Consider the following 26683-nt stretch of genomic DNA (forward strand, 5'->3'; position numbering starts at 1 on the left):
TGAGGCTCAGAAGTGTTCAGTTGCTTTCGATAAGTTCAAACACAGAGTAAATGCCAGAGCCAGGATGGAACCCGGACAGTCTGACTCCAGAGCAGCAGACAGTCTGACTCTTAAACTACCTGTTGCGCTAATTTTTCCATCAACTCAACTGAGCCTCTCTGGGCCAGAGACAGGCCCTGTTGACTTTTCTTTTTCACCCAATGCCTAGCAGAGTACCCTGTGTGCAGAAGGTGCTGAGCAAATGGTTGCTGATGGGTTCTAGTCTGGGAGTCAAGAGCATTTCCCCCAAGAAGCTGTGTGACCTTAGGCAAGTCCCTTCCCTATTCTGGGCCTCAGTTTCCACATCTATAAAACACTGGATCATGGTAAGGCATTTCCATCCAAAGTTCCTACCAGCTCTGAAATTCCACAAGTGAGGGAATGACTCTCCTGACATCCCTCTCAGGCTTTCGGAGTACTCCCCATTCCCTGCTGCCCATCACCCTGTTTCTAGACTGGAAATTCCATAGATCATAAAATGCCAAAGATAATAGAATGCTGGGATTAAACAATCCCAGTTCCTCTGTACAGATGGTGGTTCTGGGGCTCAGGGAGGGTCAGGGCTTTATCTGAGGTCATCCAAAGCTCTGTGGCTGGCCCCTTTCCACCTCTGCATACTCCCTCGACCCATCGAGGGATGCTGGGGAATCCCTAGGCCCTCCCTCCACTCGGCTTTCTGGGCTGCAGCATTTGTAGAGTCGGTCTGCTTGGCTCCCAGTCAACTATGTGATTCATTTCTCTGTAAGGCAGTGGCTGGAGAGGGGTGGAGGAGTGGGGATGGGAAAGCAGGAAGCCCTCACCTTCACAAGCTGCAGATGGGGTAGCCGAGCGCTCTATCCCTCCATCTTTAGGGCAGCTGGGGGCACAACTGGGGAGAGGTAGTCAATCTTGACATTGCCCGGCACAGCCCATGCCTGGTTCTAGGATGCTAGATGTGAAGGCCCCCTCCTCAAACACCCCCGTCCAACCTTTTCCCAATTCAGGCAGAGCTCTAAAGTTAGAGCCCAGGAGCCCAGGCTGGGGTGAAGCTCTGAGGTCTTCCAGATTCCTTAGACACCATGAGTCCCTGTCACTCATGGAACTGATGGGGAGACTGAGGCTGGAGAGGGGGAAGGCTCAGAACTGGGACCATGTTGCATCTAGGTGCCAGGAGACAGCGTTTGGTGAAATATTGGGAAGGGGCTGGAGGGTTGATTATTTTGGAGGTCACCCATGATACCGTTATAAATTCCCCAGACTGAGTGAGCCTCTCAACTCTGTTCCTCCCCCACATGGATGGAGAAGGGGAGGGTCCAAGCTCAGGCATGGAGGAAGAGGGAGGTGCCTTGGGCAGAGTGTGACAGGCTGCAGCTGGGAAGTTGGCCTTGAAGAGAGAGGAAGGAAGCAAATTCATACACAGCCAGATAAGTCAAGCGGGGGCAGGGACAAGGGCAATGTATCTAGAGGCTGTTGTAGTAGGGGGCACCCCTAGAGGTGCCTGTCTCCATCCCCAATGCCTCAGATTATTCCTGTTGGACAAAAGACCTCCAGAAAGTACTCAACTCTTAGGACTCTGTTTATATTACTGGGCTGCAGGACGCTAGCCCAGGGCCTTTGCAGAGAAAGTGGACATAAGGCCGCAGCTGTTGTAAGGGAGATTCAAATATGGCCTGGGAAAATCCAGTGCCACGAATAAGCCTTGGACTTGAAGCCAAAAAAACTGGGTCCCGGCCCTCTCTTGGCCGCTACTCTGCTGTGTGACCTTGGCCAAGACTCTGACTCTCTGAGTTCAGTCTTCCCAGCTGCTTCGTGGTCCCTGGGGGACCCTGTAAGCTCAGAGCGTGTAGGAATCTAAGGGAGAGCTCTGACTACGTGTTGGGGCCACAGGAGGGATGCCCTTTTGTTCAGAGCGGCCAAGTGCTCCCTTGACTGGGCTCGCAACTCCAGAGGCTCATACAGAGTCCAGTTGGAGTCTGAAGTCTGGAGAGGTTCCCTTTAGCAGGAAGAGTCCCAGAAGGTTCCTTGGAGGAGGGGGCATTAAAGCCAGGCCTTGAAGAATGGGTTGGGTTTCAGCTGGAGGGGATGGGTGGGAAAGCCATGCCAGATGATGGAACAGCATGACAAAAGTGATACAGAGGGCTTCCCTGGTGGCGCAGTGGTTGAGAGTCCGCCTGCCGATGCAGGGGTCGTGGGTTTGTGACCCAGTCCGGGAAGATCCCACATGCCGCAGAGCGGCTGGGCCCGTGAGCCATGGCCACTGAGCTTGCGCGTCCGGAGCCTCTGCTTCGCAACGGGAGAGGCCACAACATACCAGGCGTGGTCAGGGTAGCAAATAGCTAAGTGTGCTCTGAGCCTGAGGAAGCGAGTGTGGGAGGGGCTAATGGGGCCTGGTGGAGAGCGTACAGAAAGGTGGTCACATTCAGGGGTTAAGGGCTTGTGCTCTGAAGCCACACATCTGAGGTTGAGATCTAGCTTTGCCCCTTAGCAGCTGGGTGACCTGAGAAAGTTATAAACCTCTCTGAGCAACAGCTTCCTCATCTTGAAAATAGGAATCGTGGTAGCACCTACCTTGTGGGTTAACAGGTTAAAGTGAGATAATGCACGGAAAGCGCTTAGCACGGGGCTGGGCGTCAGGGGAGCCTCTCTGTAAGCAGCTGCCATGGCCAGACTGCTGAGACTTGACTAGGGAAGACCCAGCGGATGGGTGGGCGGAAGTGCCAGGCCCTGCTCTAGGAAGTGGGATGACCCCTATTTTCCCCTCATCTCTTTTTTCTTTTCCCTTTCAGGGTCCTCCTGGGCCTTATGGAAATCCAGGCCTCCCCGGCCCTCCTGGAGCCAAAGTGAGTGTTTGCTGTGGGGTCTGGAGGGAGAGCCGTGGTACGGATGCTGAGGTTAGGGCTGCACTGGGGGAGCTTCTCTTCTTAGAGGCTCCTGGTGGTTGGGCCTCAGGGTCACGCACTGTGGAGGATATATATCCAGGCCTCAAGCACTCCCTGGAGCCTCCCAGGTGCCAGGCCCTGTACCGGGCTGGAGACACAGTGAGGAGTTAAGAGTTTAGCTTCTGGTGGGGAGGGGTTGAGGGGGAGAAGGGCAGCTGGAACCTAAGGCCCTCAAAGGGAGTGGAAAGAAAGGTCATTTGCTGCTAAATAGGGAGGGCTGTGAAGGTCCAGCTCGAATGTACGTGTTACTGGGTCATAAGACACACCCTGGGGAGGCATGTCAAGTTTTGAGCTCGGGAGGGACGTGGAAAGATCATGTTTGAGAAAGACCCCGGGTGCCGTGCGGAAGATGGACTGGGGGGTGCGGAACCAGAGCAGAGGCAGGGAGACCTGGGGTGATACAGGCCAGCGTAGGGGTGTGGGAGGAGGGGAGTGGGCACCTTGACAATGTGGAGGTGAGGTAGGGAGGACTCGGTGATGGGCGAGAGGAGAGAGATTGTAACTCCCTGGTGTTAGCCTAGGTGACCAGATCGAGGAGCCAGAAGAAGGAATGTTGCATCTGGTAATCTGTAGACCGGCCCGGTGGAGATGATTTGCGGACATTCTGAAACTCAGGAGAACTCTGAGCTGCAGATAGAGCCCTGGGGGGTGGCCAGCACAGAGATGCCACCTCTGGACTTTGGATGGGACCAGAGACCCACGTGACTGGCGCTCTGCTGAGTGTCGGGGGCTCCAGCCCCGGGACGCCTTGGTGCATTCCTGGAGCACCGGCAGAGAACAGAGCTGTCCAGGGTGGGGCGTGGAGTGAGAAGCAGAAGGAAAAGTACGGGGCCAGCATTATTTAGGTTACAGGGAGAAGCCTCGAGTGATGGCGGGAGAAATAGGAGGAGGGGAAGGAAGACACAGGCTCAGGGAGGCCAAGAGCACAGCAACCGTGCCGAAAGAGTGTGGGGCAGGCCAGGACAGGCAGAGGGTCTGCCCAGCTGTCAGCTGTGGAGTGGCCAGGTGAAAAGCACCCCTGGGCCTTGGTTGGCCTGGGCTCGGGGTCCTTCTTTGCTAACGCATTACAAAGGGCTAGTGGCTTGAGGAAGGCCATTAACTGACTGGCCCCAGCTCATGCAGCGGTTGGCGGTTGAACATCCTCCAAAGGCCAGGCTTGACTCCTAGGGCAGAGTTCCTCTGCCCACCTTGTCCAGAAGTTTGGGACAAATGTACACAAGTAGCCCTGAATGTATGACGCTGTGGCACCAGAGTGCCAGCGCAGAGCCCTTGCACACAGCGGCGGGAGCCCCTGCCTCCGCCCCTGTAGGTGTGTGACTTCGGCCAGGGCTGGACTGGGGTCCTTCCTTGGAAGGCGAGCACAGAGGCCTCAGGTGCTTAGGGGCCAGCAGCTGCCTGGAGGTGCTCTAGGTTTTAACAAGGCAAACACTGATGGTAGTAAGCACCGTATATTGGACCCTTACTGTGGGCTAGGCACTCTGCATGCACTTCGTGTAGCCTGTCTCATTTGATCCCCACAAAGACCTAATGATCTCATTATCACTGGGTGATAGGTGGAGATATTGCACCCATTTACAGATGGGGAAACTGAGGCTCAGGTGGATTAAGACACTGTCTAAGAAATGGCAGTGGCACCTGCCCCCATGGGTCAGGCAGAGAGAGGGGAGCTCCTTGGAAGACTTCTACTTTGCAGAGGCCTCCGGTCTCCAAGGCCATGGCGTACATCGAGATGCTGAGGATTGGCCGCTGTTTTGATTGCCAGGTTTGCTCAGGAACACGCCTTTCTTGGCCTGCCCTGGGCCTGTCTGGTCCCTCCCTGCCGCCCCCAAATGTGACCCCCTGCTTCTGTGGCAGATGCTCCATCAGCTTCTCCCCGGTCCAGGCTGCCCCACACTGCAGCGCCTCAGCTCCAGCCTGGCCTGCAGCCCACCCCCATCCTGCCAGCAGATGTGCAGAGGCCGGAGGAGGACCCACCAGCTGCTGTTCTCGCCACCTTCAGGAGCAGCTCTGGGTGTGGTGCGTGAGGCTCAGTAGTCCTGACACTCCTGCTGCCACATGGAGCTGGGACCTGTGGACTCAGGGCCTCACGGATAGGCTTCCAGCTTGCTTCTATGTAAACAAATAAGGGTGAGGGTTCCAGAAAACACACTGGAATGGGAGTCTTCTTCTCCCATTAAAACTTGCATAACATGCCAAGGGGAAAAGTCATGCCCTTTACCTGGACACTTGGTTGTGAGTCTAAGGAGTGAGCAGAGGTGGATCCAGGACAGATCAGTTGGATGGGAGGCCCAGTCTGCTGGGCTTTGGCCCTGGGCTGATCTCAATCTGTGGCTTGGCCAGGACAGGGTTAAAGAGAGGCTCTTCCCGGATGGAATTCCTGACTTATCCAAGATTGGAAGGGAATGTCATGGATCTGCAGGAATAGATGTGATTCTGGGGAGAGGGTCCTCGCTGTTTACCAGATCCTTTCTGGGTCTGGGAGGAGACCCGGTGGGATTGTAGGGCTGGCCTCCTCCAGGCTCTGTGCTGGTTCCTCCTCTTCCGCACGGTGTTGGCTTCGAGAGCTGCCTCTGGGGCCCCCATCCATTCATCTTCCTTCAATCAACAAACATTTATTGAGCACCTACTATGTGCTTTTGTTGGAAAAATTAGCCAAACAGGCAGGGTCTGCGTGGTGGCAGGGAGCCTGCCCTTCATCCGGCTGGGTCGCCGTGTGGTCGTTCCTGTGCTGTATTTATTGAGCCCTTGGGAGCTTATGGCCTTGTGGGTTAAAGATCCCCCTGCCAGACTAAGGATGGGAGAGATTGGTGGACTGAGGAATCAAAAAGGGAAGACAGAGCAAAGGTGAGGCACTTCATCCCTCTTGAGGTCACAGAGGAGCAAAGACCCAAAGGGCCAATGCCTTACTGGGGTCACTTGCAGTGACCAGCAGTGGCGGGGCTGTATTTCGGGTCCTTGGGTTTGCCAGTCAGAAGACAGTTGTCAGGGCTGCACAGCTGGTACAGGCCAGAGCCAGGCTTCAACCCCACCTGCCTGCTCCAGAGCCCAAGGCTTTCCCCATGTACCACCTACCCATATGCCCCACGTTCAAATCAAGAAGAGGGTTTGTCAGGTCCCGCAGGGAGTCAAGATCAAGGACTTTGAGAATGAGGCAGAGAAGCCAGAACCCTGGGTGGATGGCATTAGCTGACCTTGGAGGCCCAGGGTTGAGTCATGTGTCCAACCGACCCATAGTTATTGCTGCAGGAAAGCACAGTGGTTAAGAGCACAGACTCTCGAGCCAGACGGTCGAAGTTCCCGTCCCAGCTCTGTCACCTTTTAGTTGTGTGACTATTATTTGAACAAATTATTTGAACTTCCCATGCCTCAATTTCCTTATCTGAAAAATGGGGTAATAAGAGTAGCTGCCCCCTTGGGTTGTCATGAGGTATAACTGAGTTAAGAGCAGTGCTGGCCTGTGGTAAGTGGTCAGCTGTCAGCACGTTCAAGGTGCCCGGCCTACAATGGGGCACAGACAGGGACGGTCGCTGCTGTTGTGGAAATAAGCTGACCACTCCATGAAAAGGGCTCCACGTGAGAGGCACTGGGGGCTCAGAGACCCCACAGAATGGCGAGTAACCTGGTCTGGGAGGTGAAGCCTGCCTTCCCAGAGCGTAGGAAGGTTGAACCAAGGTCTGAAGAGCAGGAGGCGACCAGGCCAAGGGGCGGGAGGAGGCTGGGGAGGGCAGCAGGCCTGGTGGGTGTGCTAAGACTTTTGGACTTTATCCAAAGAGCAGCAGGAAAGCATGAGGTTTTTAGCAGACGTGACACAATCAGATGGGGTTTGTGAAGGCCACTCAGGCAGCTTGAGAAGCTTGGTCGGTGGCCAGCAAGTTGAAGGATGACCAATGGGGAGGCCTGGAGCTGCCCCGATGGTGATGCTGATGCTGAACCAGGTGGAGTCAGATGGGATGCAGGGCCCAGGTGGGGTAAGAAGCTCTGGACCAGAGGCGGGCAGGGCTCCAGCTGTGCCTGTGCTGGGCGACGAGGCACCTGGCCCCACTCTCCCTGGCAGCCGGCCTCCTCTTCCCTCTTCTGGCCTGCTTGGTTTGCAGTGAATTACCCAGGATTACTAGGGGCCCTTGGGCACCCGGGAAGAATAGGTAGGCAAGAGGGGCCATGCCCAGTAACCCAAGTGACTGTTAGCAGAGCTGCTAGAAGCTGAGATGGAGCCAGCCCTTACAGGATTCTCGGGCCTCAGACCCCAGCCTCCCTTTCCCCTTCTTCTGATGACTGAGGTAGGGCATACTCATTAAAGAAAATGTGGAAAAGTCTAGAAAGTATCAAGAGGGAAGCAGGCCTCTTGCAGTGGCCTTGCCCAGTGATAGGCACTGACTGCATTTTGAACAGCCTGTGGGCCAGGGACTGGCCAACAGCTTTACCTGCTTTGCAGGGTGGATGTTATTACCCCCATTTTACAGATGAGAAAACTTAAGGTCCAAAGTGGCTAAGTAACTAGCCTGTTTCTGATAAGTGTCAGAGACAAGATTTGAACCCTCTACTGTCTGACTCCAAAGTCCATAGTTTTAGCCACAAGTCTATTCGCTCCATAGCTCTTTAGCACTGTTGGTTAAGCAATATCTATCTATCTATCTATCTATATATATAGAGAGATATATCTATATATTTATCTGTATATCAGTATATATACACACACATATATACACGCATACATATATATATGAATAATTTAAAATATGCCTTGCCCGTAAGTGCTATATAGTGTTTAGCTGTAATTTTATTAACAATTGCCTTCTAGAAAGATTGAACCAATCCATGCCACCGCTAGCATTAGAGGAGGTTGTTTGAAAAAGATAATTCATTATTGTTTTCAATTCACTTCACTGCATTGATCATCTTTGAGAAGAATGTTTTTCTTACATTTGATTTCCATTTGCATTTCACCATTTATGAATTTGTTTATTTTTGGGGCTGGGATGTTATCTTTTTCCTAAAGATTAATTAATTAATTAAATTTATTTTTGGCCGTGTTGGGTCTTCGTTGCTGCCCGCGGGCCTTCTCTAGTTGCGGCGAGTGGGGCCTACTCTTTGTTGCGGTGTGTGGGCTTCTCATTGCAGTGGTTTCTCTTGTTGCGGAGCACAGGCTTTAGGCACGCGGGCTCCAGTAGTTGTGGAGCGCGGGCTCAGTAGTTGTGGCTCACGGGCTTAGTTGTTCCGTGGCATGTGGGATCTTCCCAGACCAGGGCTGGAACCCATGTCCCCTGCATTGGCAGGCAGATTCTTAACCACTGCACCACCAAGGAAGTCCCAGGATGTTATCTTTTGTTATTGACTTGTAAAAATTATTTGTGTTTATATATGAAGGCTTATTAAGCCTTCATTTACCTTACAAGTATTTTCAAATTTATTGTTTGCCTGTTAAGACTATTCATGATGATTTTCACAAGTGAGAGTGTTACCTATTTTTTTTTTTGGAATAACAATAATAACTAACACTTATTAGGAACTTACAATATGTCAGGTAGTATGGAGAGAGCTCTACCATATGTAGAATGTATGGTTCTTTACTTTAATACTTAGACATTTCTTTCCCATAGTAAGACCAGAGAGGTACTCACTTATATTCCTAGTCATTTTATAATATCATTTGTACTCTTAAAATTTTAAACCATCTGGAATTAATCTTCATGGGAGTGGGTATGAGGTATAACTTTATTTTTTCCCCAGTAGTTCATCATTTATTAAATAACTTATCCTGCACTAACTATTATATGATAGACCAGGGTCTCTTCCAGGCCATTCAAATATGTTTCATTACTGCGTTTGTATATTGCTAGTAAAATACTGTTTTATGACATTTATTAGCTTTATGCTGTGCGTCTCCCTCGTCCACTTTAAAAAAATTGTTCTGGCTATTTAATATGTCAGATAAAATTTATGCCCATCTTAATAATCTCCTTAAAAAACTCCCTTGGGGTTTTTCTTGGAATTGTATTAAATGCGTTTATTAATTTGTGAAGAATTATCATCTTTAAAATATTAACTTTTCCTATCTAAAACCATGGCATATCTTCCCATTTGGCTGAGTTTTAAAAACATCTCATAATAAACTTCTATAGTTTTTATTGCATAAATCCTGTACCTTTCTTCCTAAGTTTGTTCTTAGAAATTTTATATTTTTCTTGCTGTTATGAATGGAATATTTCCCCCATTATATTTTCTAGCTGGCTCTCAGCTACTGAAAAGAACTGTTGACTTTGTATATTTAGACTTTTGTGTTTATTTTATAACCATGCCCTTTACTGAATTATTTTATTAGTTCTAACAGTATTTCAGTTAGTTCTCCTGGGTTTTCTAGACAGGCACTCATATTACTTCCAAAAAAGACATATTTTTGTCTCTTTTTCCTCAAATCTTAGTAATCTTATTTGTTTTTCTTGCCTTATTGCCATGGCCAGAACTTATAAACACATGAAATGGTAGTAGTGATGGTGAAAGAAAGACCTAGTGAATCTTCAGAGGACCTTCCAGGGCTGGGGACAGATCTGACCCAATCCCAGCCCTAGAGTTGTCTCTTGAGACTCCATTCATTCATTTTCTCACTTGAGAAATATTTTTATGATGCCTTCCCTGGGCTATGTACTTGGGATCTTGTGTCTTGCAAAAGATGACTTGCACAGAGGACTTCTGGCCCAGAATTTTCCAGTCCTTCATGATTTGTTCCTTCTTTGTCTCAGCCCCTCTCGAGGCCTCATCTACCCAAAGCCTTCTATTCTCTCCACCTTCCCAACCCTACCTGCAGGAAAGGAGCTCATAGTTTCTATCCCTGCTATATTTTGTAGCATTTACGGTTTAGGATATACCTTCCCAACCATCTTCTAGTTCCTCAAGTCTCTGTTAACTACTCCAGTCAGAGTCTACTGTTCTCTACACAGAGAGGGAAAGGGGCTTGTCCAAGATCACACAGGCTTGTTGGCTGGACAGCTGGGTCTGGCACCCAGGTTCTCATCCTCACCAATGTGTAAACAATTAATTAGACCTTATTATTCCTTATATCTCTTACTGGAGAATTTGCAGGAGTCTGGTTGGGAAGATGGATAGTCTTCTCCATCCCAGAATTCACACCTTCACTTGACCAAGGGTGCCTTGAGCATTTCTGGAGCCCAGACTTCATCTGGCTCCCTACTTGTCTTCCTCCAGCCTTAGCGCGGCTGATTTACCCTCAGTCTGGGTCAAGTGCCCCCCTACTTCCTCCTGTACTCCACTGATCACTGATCATAGTTGTTCATCTGCAGTGTATTGAAATGTAAAGCTCTTAGGCTCTGGAAGCAGACCTCCTGAGTCTAAATCCCACTTACAAATTGTATGACCTTGGACAGATCACTTACCCGCTCTGTGCCTTAGTTTCCTCATCTGTGAAATGGGGAGAGTGATCATGTCTACCTCATAGATTTATGTGTTGAAGGCTTAGAAGAGCACTCAGGAAATGCTAGTGCAGATTATCATTACTTGGTCTCTGGTTTCTCCCTTGATTGGTCCCCACAGGCATGAGCTGTGTCTTGATCCCCACCATGGTATTCCTTGTGTGCACTGAAGATGTGACTCATCGTAGATGTTCAGTAAATACCTGTGTTTGTTGACGTTGTACTCGGGCAGGGATTACGTCCCAAGCACCGTGCTGGCTGCCGAGAATGCTGAGCAGTCCATAGTAACTAAAATGCCTGGATACGGGCTCTGGGCAAGGGAGCCACTCCGGCATCCCTTTGGGTCTCAGTTTCCCCTTTTGTAAAATGACAGAACAGGATGTAGACCGAGGTGGGCAAGGTCAGGGTGGGGAGAAGCTGCTGTCCTTTTTTAGCCATTGGAATCCTGGGTAGCCCTGGGCCTGACCTTGCACATGGACATAAGAGACATTGGAACTGGGTTTGTGAACAGCCGAGGGTGGGAGAGTGTCAGCAAGGGGTAGCTGTAGCATGAGGCAGTAGATCACAGAGGCGAGTCCTGCAGAAGTGACCTGGAGGGACCCAGGTGGACAGAGAGTTGGGGTCCTAGCAAGGAGGGGCTGGCCTGCAGCCTGGGGCAGTGGGAGAGCGTATGGGAGAAGTATCTAGGCTTCCCATTTGTAAACGAGGGCTCTGCAGTCAGATAGACCGGGAACCTAGTCAGACCTAGTGAGACCTTGCCTCTTATCTGCACGTCACCCCGGGCTGTGACTGAGGATCCCTGAACCCCGGTCTTGGTCCTGCAGTTCAGTAAGTGGGTGTAAGAGGACTGGTGAGGTGCTGCATTGAATGGGCCTGGCACAGGGTTGGGTGCATGTTAGGTGAGCAGTGGAAGGCCGCCCTCCCTCTTTAAGGCTCTGTCCAGTTTGGAACGCGGTGATTTCTCATGGAGAGTGACTGAGTCAGGATTTGGAAGGTGTGGGTCCTGACGCAGAAAAGAAACAAATGGGAACTAAAGTTGGCCAGAAAAGCCTGCCTGCGTGTCACGTCCATGATCCCACTGGCTCCTTGCCAAGGAACCTGAATGCTAGCGGGTATGTGTGCTTGTGCCTGTGTGTGTGTGTGTGTGTGTGCATGCGTGTGCATGTATGAACATGCAGCCGTGTGCATGCCTGTGTGTGTGTACGTGAGGCACGTGTGTGTGTGAGCATGTACCCACGTGCCTGTGTGTGTGCGTGTGTGCGTGCGTGCTGTGCAGCCCACGTTTTAATGGTGAGGAAACAGGCTCAGAGAAGTGAAGTCACTTGCCTGAGGTCCTACTGTGAGTCCGTGGCTTCACCCCAGGACTTCTGACTCAGGACCCAGATCGGGGAGGGAGCTTGGGAGTGAGGTTGAGGGACAGGGATCAGGGGCTCGTGGAAGTTGACAGCAGCGGGGACTGACTCTCCAAGGGGCTGTCTCCTGAGTAATTTAATCGGATTGGTTCAAACGAGTGGGCCCACAGCCAGGAAGCCTCTTTAGCCCTGTATGAGATGTGGTTGTTGGGCCCTTTCCTGAGCACGTGCTCTTAGGAGCCAGGATCCTTGCGATGGGGACGCCTCCCGTAGGCTTGGCACAAAGAATGCTATCTCTGACTGAGGATACCCTGCTTGTCGGTGTCCTCCCTACTCACTGCCTATTCTAACTTGTCGGGTCCCGGGACGTACTGGAACGCAGAGCTGGGAGTCACAAATTCAGGGTCTTAGCTCTCGTCTTATGCCTCAGCTTGGGGCCCTGGGCAGTTCCTTTCCTTCTCCCGGCCTCAGTTTCCCCAAATGTGTTCATGGGGTAATAACACTTCTGTTGCTCACTTCGTCGGGCTCTTCTGGGAACCTGGTGAAGTGAGGGTTATTGCAAACTGTGAAGGCCTGTGCACAGATTAAACGGCTGCTGATGCACTGGTCCTAGGTGATTAGAGATGGTGAGGTGAGCATCAGGGGACAGGAAAATCAGAAAGAATCAAGCTTGCCTCTGGGACACATCTCTCAGAAGGTCTCTGAGAGCCCCGGGGGAACACGTCACCTGTACGTTGGGCCCAGGGATCTACAGGTTGGTTGGGGAGGACGCAGTCAGGCTGTATCTTGAGAATGCTTATGGTTTGGCTAATGATGATTGAGAAGTGGTTTTCTAGTTGAGAGTGACTGCTTGAGCAAGGACCCGGCGGTAGGGATGTGCAAGGTCTGGCGGAGGAAGGACTGTGGTCTGGGGATGGGGCAGAGGGACCCTGTCTGTGGGTTGGGCTGGTGGAAGGAGAGCAAAGTGTGGACAGGATGGCTGGGACCAGATGACGGAAGACTTGGGACACCCAAGGAGGAGTTTGGACTTTGTCAGTAGGCATGGTGGGGAGCTATGGGAGGTGCTGGAGCAGGGGAGGGATGGGATTGGAGAGGACCCTGTGGAGGAATGTGAGTGGGGTGGGCGGGGAGGGCATTTAAGCAGGGGACAGGGAGTTGAGCAGAGTTGGTGGGGAGACACCCTCTTTAGACAACATGGCGGCCAAAGTAGAATTGTTTTTGTTTCAGGGACAGAAAGGGGACCCCGGGCTCTCACCAGGAAAGGCTCACGACGGGGCAAAGGTAGGTTTCCAGGGACCCCAGCGCTCAGGGAAGTGGGGGAGTGGACAACAGCAGGGAAATCACCGTGCTCTGGGGCGCACCCTCCCGACAGAGGTCACTGCATGACAAACGCTGGAGGTGGGAAGTAGAAAAGGATGGGGTCTGTTTTTTCCTCAAAGCCCTTCAGCTCTCCCTACACCAAACCCAAAACCATTCCCTTCTGCCTTCTTCCGGTGTGCAACCAATAAAACCGACAAAAAATGTTGCCTGTGGACATACCTTTGGTGAATGTCCTTTTGCCTAACGCCCTGAGTGGGTTTTCTGTAGGGCCTGTTAGGTGACCCTCGACATCCAGAAGCTTCTTGGTAGCACATGCCCAGGAAGCTTCCAACAGACATTCGAAGGCCCCTCTGAGGTTGTTAGTACAAGCAGACAGGTCTGTGAACTTCCGGGACGTGGGAAGGGAACGGGCTGGAGACTCAGGGCTCCCTAACTCTGACGGGCTGAGACCAGAAGGATCTCCCATGGAAGAGAGAACGCTTAGGCCAAAGGACTTCATCCATCCCTGAAGCGTCCACCCTGTAAATTAAACAAGGGGCCTGGAGGGAGTGCAGGACCGGCCGGAGCAGGGGAACCCAAAACTCCAAGTAAGGTCATCCAATGTCCCGGACATCCATACGCTGGAAGGGATCCTAAAGTCTGTCTGGCTTCTTTCTGGACGCAATCCAAGAGCCCTTCCGACAGGCAGAACACTGCTTCTCAGCCCAACCTCCAGTGCGTGGGTACTTAGAGGTGGCAGCTCTGGCTGATTTCTCTGAGGCACAGGTGTGGCTCACTCACTCACATCTTCATGAGAAGTTTTTTCACTCAGCAAACTCTTACTGGGTGTAAACATCCACGTGCACCCCCATCGGATCCTCACTGGAAGCTTCTAGGCCAGGCAGCTAGGCCTAGCTTGCCCAGGAGAAAGCAGAAGCTCCAGCTGTGGGCGGCTTGCTGGAGGCCACGCAGCTGGTCCGATGCAGAGCAGGCTCTGCAACCGGGCCTGACGACATGCAGGGCCCAGGCTTCTCTCTTGCTCCTACGTTGTCTGCTTCTGGGTCTCATGGTGGTGGCAGAAATGCCCCCTACTGGGTAGCCGCCCTGCCCAGCAAGGGTGGGAAGGAGGGTGTCAGGAATGCAGAGACGGATTCCTGATTGGAACGGGTTGCATGTCCTTCGGGGCTGCATGTCCTTCAGGGCGATGGATTTCAAACATGGTTTTAACAGCGGAACCCATTCCCCAAATGGTACCTTTTGCCAAAGTCCAACATATAAAACAGATTAAATGGAGTGACTGAGTTAAGTGGGGAGGGGCTGGCTACCCTGCCCGCCCAGCTGCCCTCAGCCCGCTCAGAGGCCCTGAGTCTCCTCTGAGGCCTCTAAGCCTCCATGAATGCTGTTTGCAAACAACTGGCCGTGGGAGGCCACACTTTCAATTTAATGAGTGCCCGCTCCCGTTCCCCCACCTCACCCCCTTGTCTGTGTTTTTCAGGGCGACGAGGGCTTGCCTGGGCTCTCTGGGAATCCAGGACCTCTTGGACGAAAGGTATACCTTGGTGTCGATGCTTTGCCTTGCCTGGTGGGCTTCCTAGCAAGCGGGGTCTTCATGTAGGAGTGCTGTGTGCTGCCTGCCTGCCCACCTGCCTCTCCCCAGCTCCCTCAGCAGGGGGCTGCTGGCCGGAGGGGAGAGAGGTTTCCGAGGGTCCGTGCTTGCCAGAGGGTGGGAAGCACCTTGGCTTGGAGGAGGTCCCGCCACCATGGTTAAGGAGGTGTGACAAGAAGTGACCCTTCCTCTCGGGGCCCAGCTGCTCCTGGGAGGCCATCCTAGAGGTGCTCGTGCTGGTGGAGGGAATATTGTCAGAGCTGGGAGCCCCCACTGGCCCAGCTCCTCCTCCCATGGGCGGAATGGCGGGGGCCCGACGCATCCCCTCTCTGAACCTGAGCCTCCTCCCATCTGGAATGACCATGAGCCCCCTGGGACCGTAAACCAGGAGCAAGGCCTGGAGCATGGACGTTCAGAGAGTGGGCTCTGGGGTCGGTTGAATCTGGACTCTACTCCCGGCTCCACCATTTCCTCACTGTGTGACCTGGGGCAAGTCTGACCCCTCTGGGTCTAATATCATCCCTCTGATATACCACAGGCCAGTGTTCTATAGAGGCAGTGAGTTCTCTGTACATTCTGAGCTGTTGTCATCTGCCCCCACCCCATCACTGCTTCAGTCAGGCAGGGGGAGTTACCTGTAATTGCCTTTGGGGGAAGGTCTGCCATTTTCCTAGGTGGTGGGTCTCTGGCTTGTAGTGCTCCTAGATTCCTCTCTGGCTTCCCAGCCAGGGTGTTCCATCCTTCAGACTCAACTCTAGTTGTGTCCAGGAAGCCCTCTTGGAACCCTGACCTTCAGTCTAGGAGACCCTACTCTGCTCAAGGACCCATAGGCTATCTTAGCTGAGTAATTTCAGCCCCAAGACCAGCTTCACCAACAAGGATGTGTAAATCTGGTTTATCGCTCTCCCTACAGAGCCTAGCACAGGGCTTGCGCATAGTAGGTGTTCAGGAGACGGGGGAGGACAGTGCAGGGCCAGGCTCAATTGCTTTTTGCAGGAAAATACCCCATTGCTGATGGGTTTTCCAGTAGATACACTGGCCTAGGGCCACGTCTTAGGCTTCTACCCTGACTCCCAGCTGTGGCCACCGCTGCCCTCTTTCTCGGCCATCTGGTTCTCATCTGGGCAGCTGTGGCTTCTCCTGGCTCCATCCTGCGTGTGCTCTGAGGGTCCCTGTGGCACAGGGGGACTTGGAGCATCACTGCCCCCCTCCCCTTCCGCTTCTCTTCCACCCTCCGTGGCCAGAGCAGGCCACACAGCAGATCTGAAGAAGCGAGACCCAGACAGGAGTCTGTGGCTGTCTGAGCTGGGGAAATGTGGTCTCTTCTGCCTCAGAGAACACAGAGGGACTCCCTCTCCCCACTCACTTCCCCTCTGGGCTCCAGCATTTTCTGACGGATGAGGTGTGGAGGTGTGAGTGGAAAAGTCTCCTTCCAGTCATGGCTCATAAAGCAGCCAGTGGTGGTCTCGCTGTGTACGGGGGTAGCAGTCCAGCAGAGGAGGCGGGAGATGGAAAAACAGACTGGACCGGCTCCTGCCTGGGGTTCCAGGCCTTCCTGCTCTCAGCAAATGTCCGGGGAGGCCGAGATCCCCCAACTGAGGGGGACCAGCTCACCTGAGCAGGGAGAGACATCTTTTCTAAATTAAGAGCCTCCGTGTGATAGGAAAACTATCTGGCAAAGCCATTTCCACCAAGTCCCTCTGGCCCCAGCCTAGGCAAACATGGAGGAGTTTGGTATGTGGCAGGCCAGTGTCACCTGCTCACAGAGGATGGTGGGCAGAGCAGGGACCCCTGACTAGTGGTGGGGGTCAGGGAGGAGGACCAATGGGGCGGGCAGCCGGGCCTGGAATTGTCACTGTTTGTCAGCAGTCTCTCCTCCCACAAGTGTCTTTGGTGACAACAGTAGCCACTTTGCCCTGATCCTGTTGGGTGGTTTTTCTGCATCATCTCATGTGGGGGAGGGGGGGGGGCCTTGAGCGAGAATGAACATTGGTGGGTGAGAGGCGAGGTCTGTGTACCCTTTGCTCATCAGCACACTGAATTTTGGTGTCACCTCAGAGTGACACCAGTAACCCTATTCATTCGTCTATTCAACATAACGGATTGAATGACTATTGTGTGTCAGGCACTGTGCAGGCCTCTGAGCTGACACATAGACAAAAATCCCTGTTTCCTCAGAGCTTGCAGTCTTGTGTGGGGAGACAGACAATAAAAACAGTAAAAATACGAGGTGTGTTAGAAGATGAAAAGGGCCATGGAGAAAAGTAGGCAGAAGAAAGGGAGTTTGGGTTGGGAGTTTCCCATACTGACCAGCGTGATAGGAAGGTTTACTGTCCCTCATCACGTTATTTCCTAACAGTGACCTCTGGGAGTTAGGCAGTATTATGCCCATCTTACAGCTGAGAAAACTGAGGCCCAAATAGGTCTCATTCATTCATTCACTCTTCCAGTCATTTCACGAAGATACACCAAGGTACCTGGCCGTGTGCTGACACTGGTGTTAAATGCCAGTGAGATCGCTGGGGGCTCACGGAGAGTGAAGTCTACAGCCCCGGTTCACAGCACCGCTGTGCATGAGAGTCAGAGGGGGAGCGTGCCCACCTCCCCACAGGGGTCCTGGTTCAGTTGGTCTGAGTGGGACCCAGGCAGTAGATTCTCGTCTGCAGCCAAGGCTGAGAGCCACTGGATTAACAAAAATGGCTGTCAGGGTCACTAAATGGCAGAGCTGGGATTTGAACTCAGGTCTTCTGACCCTTAGTCCCTCTCCCTTTCCCCAACACCGATTGAAACAGCTTCTTAAATAAGAGTGGGCCCATCAAGTGGAAAAGAGCCTCCCCGCCTGAGAAGGCTTCTTTCTCTGCATCTGCCCGCGATGCTTGCTAAGGGACTTTGCTGAGCTGATTCCAGATGGGGGAGCAGGTGCACAGACCAGGTCAGGCACGCCTGGATGGAATCCCAGCTGTGTCCCTCTCCTGCCATGTGAGCTTGGGCAAGTGGCCTCAGCTGCTTCATGCAGTGGTAGGGAGGGTTAAATAAGATGCTCTGTCCTCAGCACCCAGCACAGGGCTGCCACGTGGTAGATGCTGCATACGTATTTGTTGAATGAATGAATGAGTGTGTGATCACAATGAACATGAAGAAGCAGTGCCGTAGAAGGTCTTGCCCATCTGGTCCCGTCACTCATCTTGCTAAGTTACCAGTTAACCACCCTCCACTAACCCAGAATGCTACCAGAACCCTATTTGTACCTTGTGAGGACAGAATGCCATGCTGCCCCTAATCTAACCCTCCTGCCTTCTCTCCTACAGAGCAGCGCTTCTCAGCTGCCCCCCAGGGAACAGTTAACAATGTCTGGACACATTTTTGGTCATCACAAATGAGAGGGGGCGCTACTAGCTTCTAATGGGTAAAAGCTAGAAATGTTGTTAAAGACCTTACAATGCATGGGACAGATGCTCCACCCAGAGCAGAACCTTATCCAGCCCAAGGTGTCAGCGGTGCCAAGGCCAAGAAACTCTGCTGTATAGAAACCCTCACTCTATCCAATCCTGTGTGCCCTGGGCCTTCCTGCCTCCCTGCGTTTGCTTCCACTGGGCCCTCTCCTGGCATGCTCAGACCAGTCATCTTCATGGATCTGTCCCTTGATTCCATTCTCGAAGGCCATCTTCTCCAAGAGCATCTCCCCAGCACCTCCAGGCAGAATTCATACCTCCCTTCTCCCGCCAGCCCATTTTCCCAGCCTCTTTAGGACTCTGGACTTGCTGGCTAGCAGGCAGCTCACTGGTGTCCTTGGCACATTTGTCAGACGAGAGCAAGTGCACAGAGGAGGACCGCTTCTTTATCTCCTCATGCGGGGCTGAGCACAGTGCTGGCCACAGACATCTGCTCCCTCATCCCTCACCCCCCTGCTTCCCCTGCCTCCTCAGACATCACTAATCACTCTTTCTTGCCAAGCCTAATTCAGTCTCAGAATCTTTCTTAACACATTCTTAACACATAACACATTAGACATGACTAATGGAATGAAGTTGGTACTCAAGTTGAAACTTCCTCCTGGCTCCCTCCTGCAACCCTCACCCTGCCCACGAGCCCTCCACATGCCATCTGAGTTGGCCACTGTCTGTGAGATCTGTGCTAAAATGGGAGGGCAGAGGGGGACATCTGGGAATTTTTGCAGGGAGTGTGATTGACGCTGCCTGAAACGATCTCCCGCCTTTTGGCAGAACTGCCAGTTCTACCTGGATGTAGCACCTCCATGTAGCGCCCCTACTGAGAACCTTCTCTGGGCTCCTCTGCTGAGCTGCTCTGGGTTTCTGGGGTCCATACCCTCTCCATTTCTGAGCTCTTCTGCCCCTCTGCTCTCCAACGTGGCTTCTCTTTCAAGCCTCAGCTCACTGTGCTGCCTCCCCTGCTTGGCTGTCTGCACTCTCCTAGCACTCAGTACTTCTTTGTTCTACTTCATATGTGTTTAATGCCCATATCCCGTTCTAGAAGGTAGGGAGTGAGTTTGCTTTGTTTATCAGTGTATTCTTAGTGCTCATATAGGGTCTGGCTCATTGGTGGGGGCTCAGCAAACCTTTGAATGCATGAATAACCAGATGAATGAATGAGCCATACCGAAACTGTACCTTCCTGCCCTGACCTGTCTCAGGTACCCACTAAGTAGAGTTTGGTGTCAGATGCCTAGCTATACTGTGAAGGACTGTGCTTTTGGACAAACCACACATCACATTTCAGAATCCTATAATTTTTGAGCCAACAGGATGCTTTGAGAGGCTAGCTGGGGAAACTGAGGTCCAGAGAGGAGCAGGGACTTGGCGAGTATGCTGTAGTGCCTCACTCTGTTTCTTGGCGTGTGTTTCTTCCTCCTGACCCTTTCTGTTGAATGGGGCTCTCGGTCCTGCTGACTGCCCAGTGTGACCTAGGGGCTGCCAGGGTGGTAGAGAAGTCCAGTGGGAAGCCTCACGGACTGCTGAGCGAGTCTGGTGAGCTCCATTCTGCTGCGAGAGAAGCCGGGACCTCGTGCAGGCCGAGGTGGAGCCTGCAAGAGCAGCTTGCAGGGGGGATCAGCTGAGGTCTAGGTGTACGTTGGTCCTCAGAACCCCCAGGCAAGGACAGGACCCCCCTCCTCTCCCTGCCCAAGGCCCAAATAGCATCTCAGCCATTGGGGAGACTGTCTGCAGTAACAGTGAGGTGATGTCTGGTTTCGCCTTGTGCGTTGTAAGCAGTGATTAATCTGGCTCCCAAACCAAAATATAGCCCGAGTTCTATTATAAACATGGGTGCTGTGGAGACCCGCCTGCCCGGCAGCCAGAGGCCCCTTGCAGATTGCGTGGTCCCTGGAACTCCCCTGAAGCATCTGCTCTCCCCTAGTCCCAGTCAGGCACTTTTCACCCATGGGGAAATCACTGCCCGTGGGTCTGTCTACCTTGTGGTCAGTGTCCGCCCCGTAATTACCCAGGGCCCTGTAGAAAGTGATGGTTTAGATTCTTCCAAGCCCTGGGGCCCTGTCATTTGAAGCTATTTGGCTAGCCCCAGCTTGGTAAACACTGTTAAGGTGCCTCCAGGGAACATATGAACCTCCCCCCGCCGCCCCATGCCTTGGCTGTGCTCAGTCTGAGAGGCTCCCAGTCTGCTAAGAGGAACAGGGGTTCAAGGCAGTGTTCAAGGCCCTTCAGGGTTCATGGTTTGGGAAGGACCTAGGAATCGTGGCCTTCTAGACAAAGCACAGCCCAATGGGTCTGGAGTCGTGGGGGACGGTCTGGGCTTGGCCATAACTTGCTATGTAGCCTTGGGTAAGTCCCTTCCCTTCTCTGAGCCGCAGTTTCTCATTCTATCCAATGAGAAAGGAGGTTGTCAAATTGACAGCTTAGGTTCCTTCCAAGTCAGATAGATACCCCGGAGTTCATGATGCTGCTGTGATCCAGAAGCTCAGACCTGGCGGGGTGTGGTCTATAAGACGGTCTTCGCCTAGGTGGCCCTGTGGCTCTTCTAGGGGGGCCTTGGGCCTCAACAGTATGTCTCATCCATGATTTGGTGGTTGAGGACACGAGGATTCACAGCCTGCTTCCTCTGGGAAGCTGTGTTGCCTCAGGGAAGTCTCCATCTCTCTGAGCCTCAGTTTCCTCATCTGGCAAATGTGCATGGCAATTCCTACCTCTCGGGTGATTGCAAGTTGTTGACGAGTTGATGTATTTAAGGCTTTAGTGCCGAGCCAGGCATAGGGCAGGTCACTGTCCATGTCCCCGAAGGTCATTTGTTTCCTTTTAGCTATATCCTGAGTAAAAGATGTACTTGAAGTCTCCTTCTGGGATTTCACTGGCTAAAGCACTGGTTTCTAGCAGGCTTCTTTGTGGCTACACAGGAAGCCAAAGGAGCAGGTGATGCTCAAGGGCTCCCGGGACCCCTTTCACGCTGCTCTTGGGATCCTTGCTCCATTATTGCATTGGCTCCATTATGTCACTGAGGCAGGCAGAGGATGGCAGAGAGAGGCTCAGAGAGGGCAGTCACCTGGACTGAGTCACACAGCCTAGAGCTCAAGGCTCCGCCCAGCTCTGCATGGGAAAAGGCTTTGCTTGTTCTTCCTCATCTGCAGGCTTCAAGTGGAGAAAGGATGATCGTGGCCGTTATATGCGTCCTGTACATGACACATCCCTGCTCAAAACCCTCCTGTGGTTTCCTATCGTCTTACTGCCTGGCATGCTCTGGCTTCCTGCTTCTTCTCTGACCACACCGCCCCTCTGCCCCTTACCGCTCACTCATCCTGCTCTTGTCACACGGGTCTCATTATTCCTTGAGAGCGTTCTTGCCTCAGGGCTTCTGCACCTGCTGTTCCCTCTGCCTGGAATGCTTTTCCCCAGAGAGTCCGCCCTGTGTCCAGCTCCCTCACACAGAGCAGCCTCCCCTGCCTGACCACCTGCAGTCACCACCTTCCCCAACACTGTCATTCTCTGTCCTCCAACTCTGCTCACTTTTCTTTTAGAGCTAGTCGTTGCCACACATTATCTCTTTTTAAAATTTTATTTTCAGCGATGGTAAAAAAACACATCACATACAATTTCCTATCTGAACCGTGTTCGTGTGTGCAGTTCGTTAGTGTTAAGTATATTCACATTGTTGTGCAATCCATCTCCAGAACTTTTTCATCTTGCAAAACTGAAACTCTACACCCATGTCAGCAAATCCCTGAGACATTACCCTTTTATATTTATTTGTCTTTATATCTACTTAATTAGACTGTAAATTCTGTCAAGGCAAAGGATGTTGTCTTCTTGTTCATCCAATGCCTAGAATGGTGCTGGAGCATAAAATTTCAGTAAATGTTTGTTGAATGAATGAATGAAATATAAAGATCACGGTACTAACAGCAGCTAGCCTTTACGGGGCCTTGAATTCATTGCCAGATACGGTGCTAAGTGCTTCCCACATTATACCATGTAATCTGTACACCGACCCTCAGAGCCCCACTTTACAAGAAGAAACCAAAGCTCAAAGAGGTGACATCAGTGGCCCCAGGTATACAGCCAGCCAGTAGTGAAGCAGGATAGGGATCCAGATTAATTTGAAACAAGAGATCTTAACCACTCTGCATGCTGGCTGCTGCTGGCTGTGGCCTGTGCCTCCATTTGCCCATTGGGGAAAAGAACACACGCCCCCGGGTAGAAGAATCTCACCCAGCCGTAATGCATCAATCTCATGGGCCCCAGGTTTAAGATGCAATCATAATGCTGGGCTGTCTCGAGGCGTGAGTAGGTGCAGAAAGAATGCTTGTAAATTCCCCAAACCTCTTGGATCAGACCAGCGCTGCTGTTTATGGTTAAGAGCACTGCTTTCTGGGGGTTTGCGGGGGTGCCGAGTGTGTGTGCCTGTGGGTATCTGTGGACATGCATGAACTGTACATGCCTGGGGGCGGGGGACTGCAAGGCTCTCCATGTGGCCTCAGGTGTCAGAAGGACCCAATGGTGAGCGTAAGCCTGCTGCTCCTTAGCAACGGGATTTGGGGCAAGTGGCTTCCATTCTCCGAGACTCAGTTTTCTCCTCTGTAAAATGGAGATGATAACCCTTAACCCCCTTTCCCCACACCTCATCTGGCTGTTGTAAGGGCTAGAGGACGTCATAAAGGTGCAATCCCATGTTATTTATTTATTTGTTTATTTATTTTTGGCTGCATTGGGTCTTCGTTGCTGCGTGTGGGCTTTCTCTAGTTGGGGCGAGCGGGGGCTACTCTTCATTGTGATGCACGGGCTTCTCATCGTGGTGGCTTCTCTCGTTGCGGAGCGCCGGCTCTCGGCACGCAGGCTTCAGTAGTTGCGGCGTGCAGGCTTAGTAGTTGTGGCTCATGGGCTTAGCTGCTCTGCGGCATGTGGGATCTTCCCAGACCAGGGATCGAACCCGAGTCCCCTGTATTGGCAGGCAGATTCTTAACCACTTAACCACCAGGAAGTCCCTGGTGTAATCCCATGTAAACAGCAGTGCGTAGAGGGGGTCCACAGGCATCGTGTGTGTGTGTGCGTGTGCGTGTGCGTGTGTGTGTGTGTGTGTGTGTGTGTGTGTGTAGTCTAGAGTCTCATTTATCAACTCCCGGGGGAGCCCTAGAACTCTTGAGTTCCAGAACACCAGAGCTGAAGGGGACTCGGAGTTCTAACTCCCTCATCTGAGGTCCAGAGAAGGACAGTAACCCATCCAGAGTTGCACAGTAAGTCAGAGACGGTGTCCAGGTCAAGTGTAGGGCTCCCCTTGAGAGGGGGTCTAACGGAGATCACCACGTCTCCTCCACCCTGTCTGAAATGGAAGCCCCTGCTCCATCTTATTTCATAAGAGCCCTAAGCTGATGGAAGCTTGAAGTCCAAGGTTTCCCTTCAGAGAGCTCCTAACTCCTATGAAATGGCCCAGGTGGTCATCCCCAGCACTACCTGAAGGCACACTCTCGTTCTGATTCTCTTGATCTGGAGACCTGGCTTTGGGGACCATGGGAATTGGACCAGGGTGACAGAGGGTCACGGTCGGTACTGGAATGTTGCCAGAGTCTTTCTCAACCATCGAGTGGCCTCTTTGCTCCTGGAATACTTGCTGGGACCAGTGGGAAGAAGGAAGGCAGCTGTTTTGGTTCATACATTTGGTCAATGTGTGCGAGATCTTTTCCGTTAGGGGGTTAATGAGAAGGTCCCGACAGAAGGTCCCAGCATCGCGTGGTGGTTGAGCATAACCCAGACCTTAAGGTCCTAATCAGTCTACCCATGCACTAAGACATCCCTCCACCCCTGCTTCAGACGTTCCCACCTTCGCTCTGGATTTGGAAAGAATGGTTGTGATACAGCATCATCCTCTCGCAGTGGCCGTACCCTAATTTAGCTCCCAAACCCTGCCCAAGGAGTGATCAACCCCCAACGTCTTCTGGTCTAAGAACCATTGGTGGCGGAGAGGGAACCACAGGAACCCCGATGTGCATATATCCATTCTGGGACGTGTTATTGAACACGTCCCCGCCATGGTGCTTGCAGTGCTGAAAAGGCAGGCGGGGAGGCTGGGCCTCTGCGATCCATGGGCCCAGATGTGTCTTCCCAGCCTGATTCAGTCTCTTCCCCCCCCAACAGGGACACAAGGGCTATCCTGGACCGGCGGGGCACCCCGGAGAACAGGTGAGGGCTGCAGCCTCTGCCCCGCCCTGCTTGCCCTCCCTCACTCCAGCCCCTGCCTGTCCCTGGCCTCCTCCCTGGGCCCAGCTCCATGAGTGAGCTCCAGAGCCAGGAGGTTCTGCCTCCTATCCTGCTGGGGCCCCCACTCTACCCCATCTCTCAGCCAGCCACATCTGCCGCCTGAGAGGGCTGGAGTCCATGCCGGCCCGGTGTTGGCATGAGCCACTTGACTCCAGTTAGAGCCATGAATAGCTGGCCTGTTCCGGGCGCTGTTAGGGGATATTATACACGCCGCCACGGGGTTTGCAGGAATTTTGGCTGCCCCGGCCCAAGTCAAGCAGCAGCCACTGCCAGCATGGGGGAACCAGCCAGGCCTCCTCTGGGCCTTATTCCTGGGCTTCGAGCACAGGAGGTTTTGTCCCTCCAAGCTGGTCTGACCGGTTTCTCAGAGGGGTGGGCTTGGGGGCCCAGCAGGCCGATGGCCTCCCCTTCCTCCCATTTCATCTCACATTCCTGCCCTTCTCTTTGTCCATTGTAAGCCCTGGTCCCCCACCACCCCCCAGATCTGGAGCTGGGCAGGGTCTCTCCTTTCCTTACGTTTCTCTTGTTCCTTTGCAGGGGCAGCCGGGACCCGAGGGCAGCCCAGGGGCCAAAGGTTACCCTGGCAGGCAGGTGCAGTATATGGCTTCTGGAAGCTCTGTGGCCGTGGTGGTGTGGAGCTGGCCACGGGTGCCCCCAGGCAGAGGGAGGTGGCAGGCTGGGGACCAAGCAGCTACACCTGCTGGGTGGGCCCTGAAGAAAGGGCTGTTCAAGGGGGCTGTACCGAGGAACCTTCTCTGAAGGCAGCAGGGCAAGGATGCCAGGAAGAAACAGAAGAAAGAGGAGTTCTGGGGCTCTGGGGGTGGGGCTCCAGAGGCTCCCCCTGAGCCACCTCCCTGGGACCCTGGGGTAGCTGGGAGCTCAGTTTGAAGACCACGAATGTAACCCCACTCCCATTCTACAGAAGGGGCAGCTGAGGGCCAAAGGAGACAGGACTTGCCCTGGGTTGTTGGCAGCAGGTAGAACGTCTCCATATGTCCTTGCCCCTCTGTCTTTTGTGTTTCAGGGGTTACCTGGACCTGTAGGAAACCCTGGCCCCAAAGGCAGCCGGGTAAGTGGGACTTGGCAAGTGCCACCCGGCTGGAGCCCGGGTGGGCATTAGCTGTCCCTCCAGTGGGCCTGGTGGGAGATCAGGGTTGCAAAGCCTCCACCCAGGGTCTGCTGGGGGGGTTGGGGTCGAGGCCTCCCACCTGAGCACTCCCTGGACCGCAGAGGGGCAGCAGGATGGCCATGCGGTAGGGAACCCTTAAGCCAGCTTAGTCCCCATGGCTAAGTAACTGGGCAGCAAAGGTCTGCTGGGGGCTCAGCCATGGTCTAGCTGCTATAATCAGGCATTTGCTTGCCGTGTCCCCCAGCACATCCCAAGCGCTAGGGAACTAAAGCCTGGGCCAGTTTGTCCGTCCCTGGAATCCTCAGAGGCCTCTCTCCTGCTCTCACCTGAGGACGGGGTGGACCACCCTTTTTGGAGGGCAGTGCTGCCCGATGGGTGAACATTGCCTGGGCCTGGAGACTGAAGGAACATCTGCTCTCCCCCTCCATCAAGGCCCCTGGAACAAACCCTGAGTAGCTAGCAGCCTCAGTCTGCCCATCTTTTCAATGGGAGTGATGGCCATTCCTACCTCTGGCATGGTTATGGGGATACCAGGAATTTGGAAGCAAATAGTGGTGAGGAGGGGCCACCAGATGGGGCCTCCTGGGTGGGCCGTGGGGCAGCGGAGAAGGTTTGGGCGAAATGAATGGGGGTAAATGGAGTTTGGAAGACTAAGAAATGATCTGCTGGAATTCTCTCTTCTATATACAAGGAAACTGGGTTCATGGTGGGGATCCGACGGCCCCAGTTCCCACAGCACGCCTAAGGTGGGGATGGGATGAGGACCCAGGTATTTTGAGGGCTGGGCTCTCTGCCTCTCAAAGAACGCTCAGCAAGTGGGTCACACAGTCCTGCGTCAGGCCAGGTCAAGTGTGACGCGTCCTCCGCGCGCGCCCGAGCCAAAGCTATTTATGGCTGCAGTCTCCGCCCGATTCCCTGGAACTGATGGGCGGCTGTTAGGAGACCGACTGGGAGGTGGGAAAGTTCCCCAGGGCATGATTGATGATGATGATGATGGTGATGGGGTGGGGTAGGGGTGGTGAAAGGCAGCGCCCGAGGAGGCTCCTGTCCTAGGATGCTGGGCCTCCCTCCTTTCCATTATCCAGCTGTTCCCACAAGCTATGGCCCCAGAGGGGCCTCCTGAGCCCAGGGAGAAGGTCTTCCCAGTTCAGCAGGTCTCTGATCTGCCAGGAGGACAGGAGGAGCGAGACAGGCTAATGA

At 53.1% G+C, this 26683-nt stretch overlaps 1 protein-coding gene across 1 annotated transcript in view; it reads left to right on the forward strand.

The window, feature by feature from the left end:
• COL27A1 (collagen type XXVII alpha 1 chain) overlaps positions 1-26683 on the forward strand; it is a 144170-nt gene that overhangs the window by 22909 nt on the left and 94578 nt on the right. Inside the window, exons 6-11 of the mRNA XM_024762185.1 lie at positions 2805-2858; positions 12961-13014; positions 14528-14581; positions 24232-24276; positions 24892-24945; positions 25379-25423. Coding sequence (XP_024617953.1) covers positions 2805-2858; positions 12961-13014; positions 14528-14581; positions 24232-24276; positions 24892-24945; positions 25379-25423 — 306 coding nt within the window. The remainder of the gene's footprint in view (positions 1-2804; positions 2859-12960; positions 13015-14527; positions 14582-24231; positions 24277-24891; positions 24946-25378; positions 25424-26683) is intronic.

This window comes from Neophocaena asiaeorientalis, unplaced genomic scaffold (genome assembly GCF_003031525.2).
Source record: "Neophocaena asiaeorientalis asiaeorientalis breed wild unplaced genomic scaffold, Neophocaena_asiaeorientalis_V1.1 scaffold78, whole genome shotgun sequence".
NCBI classification, from domain to species: domain Eukaryota; kingdom Metazoa; phylum Chordata; class Mammalia; order Artiodactyla; family Phocoenidae; genus Neophocaena; species Neophocaena asiaeorientalis.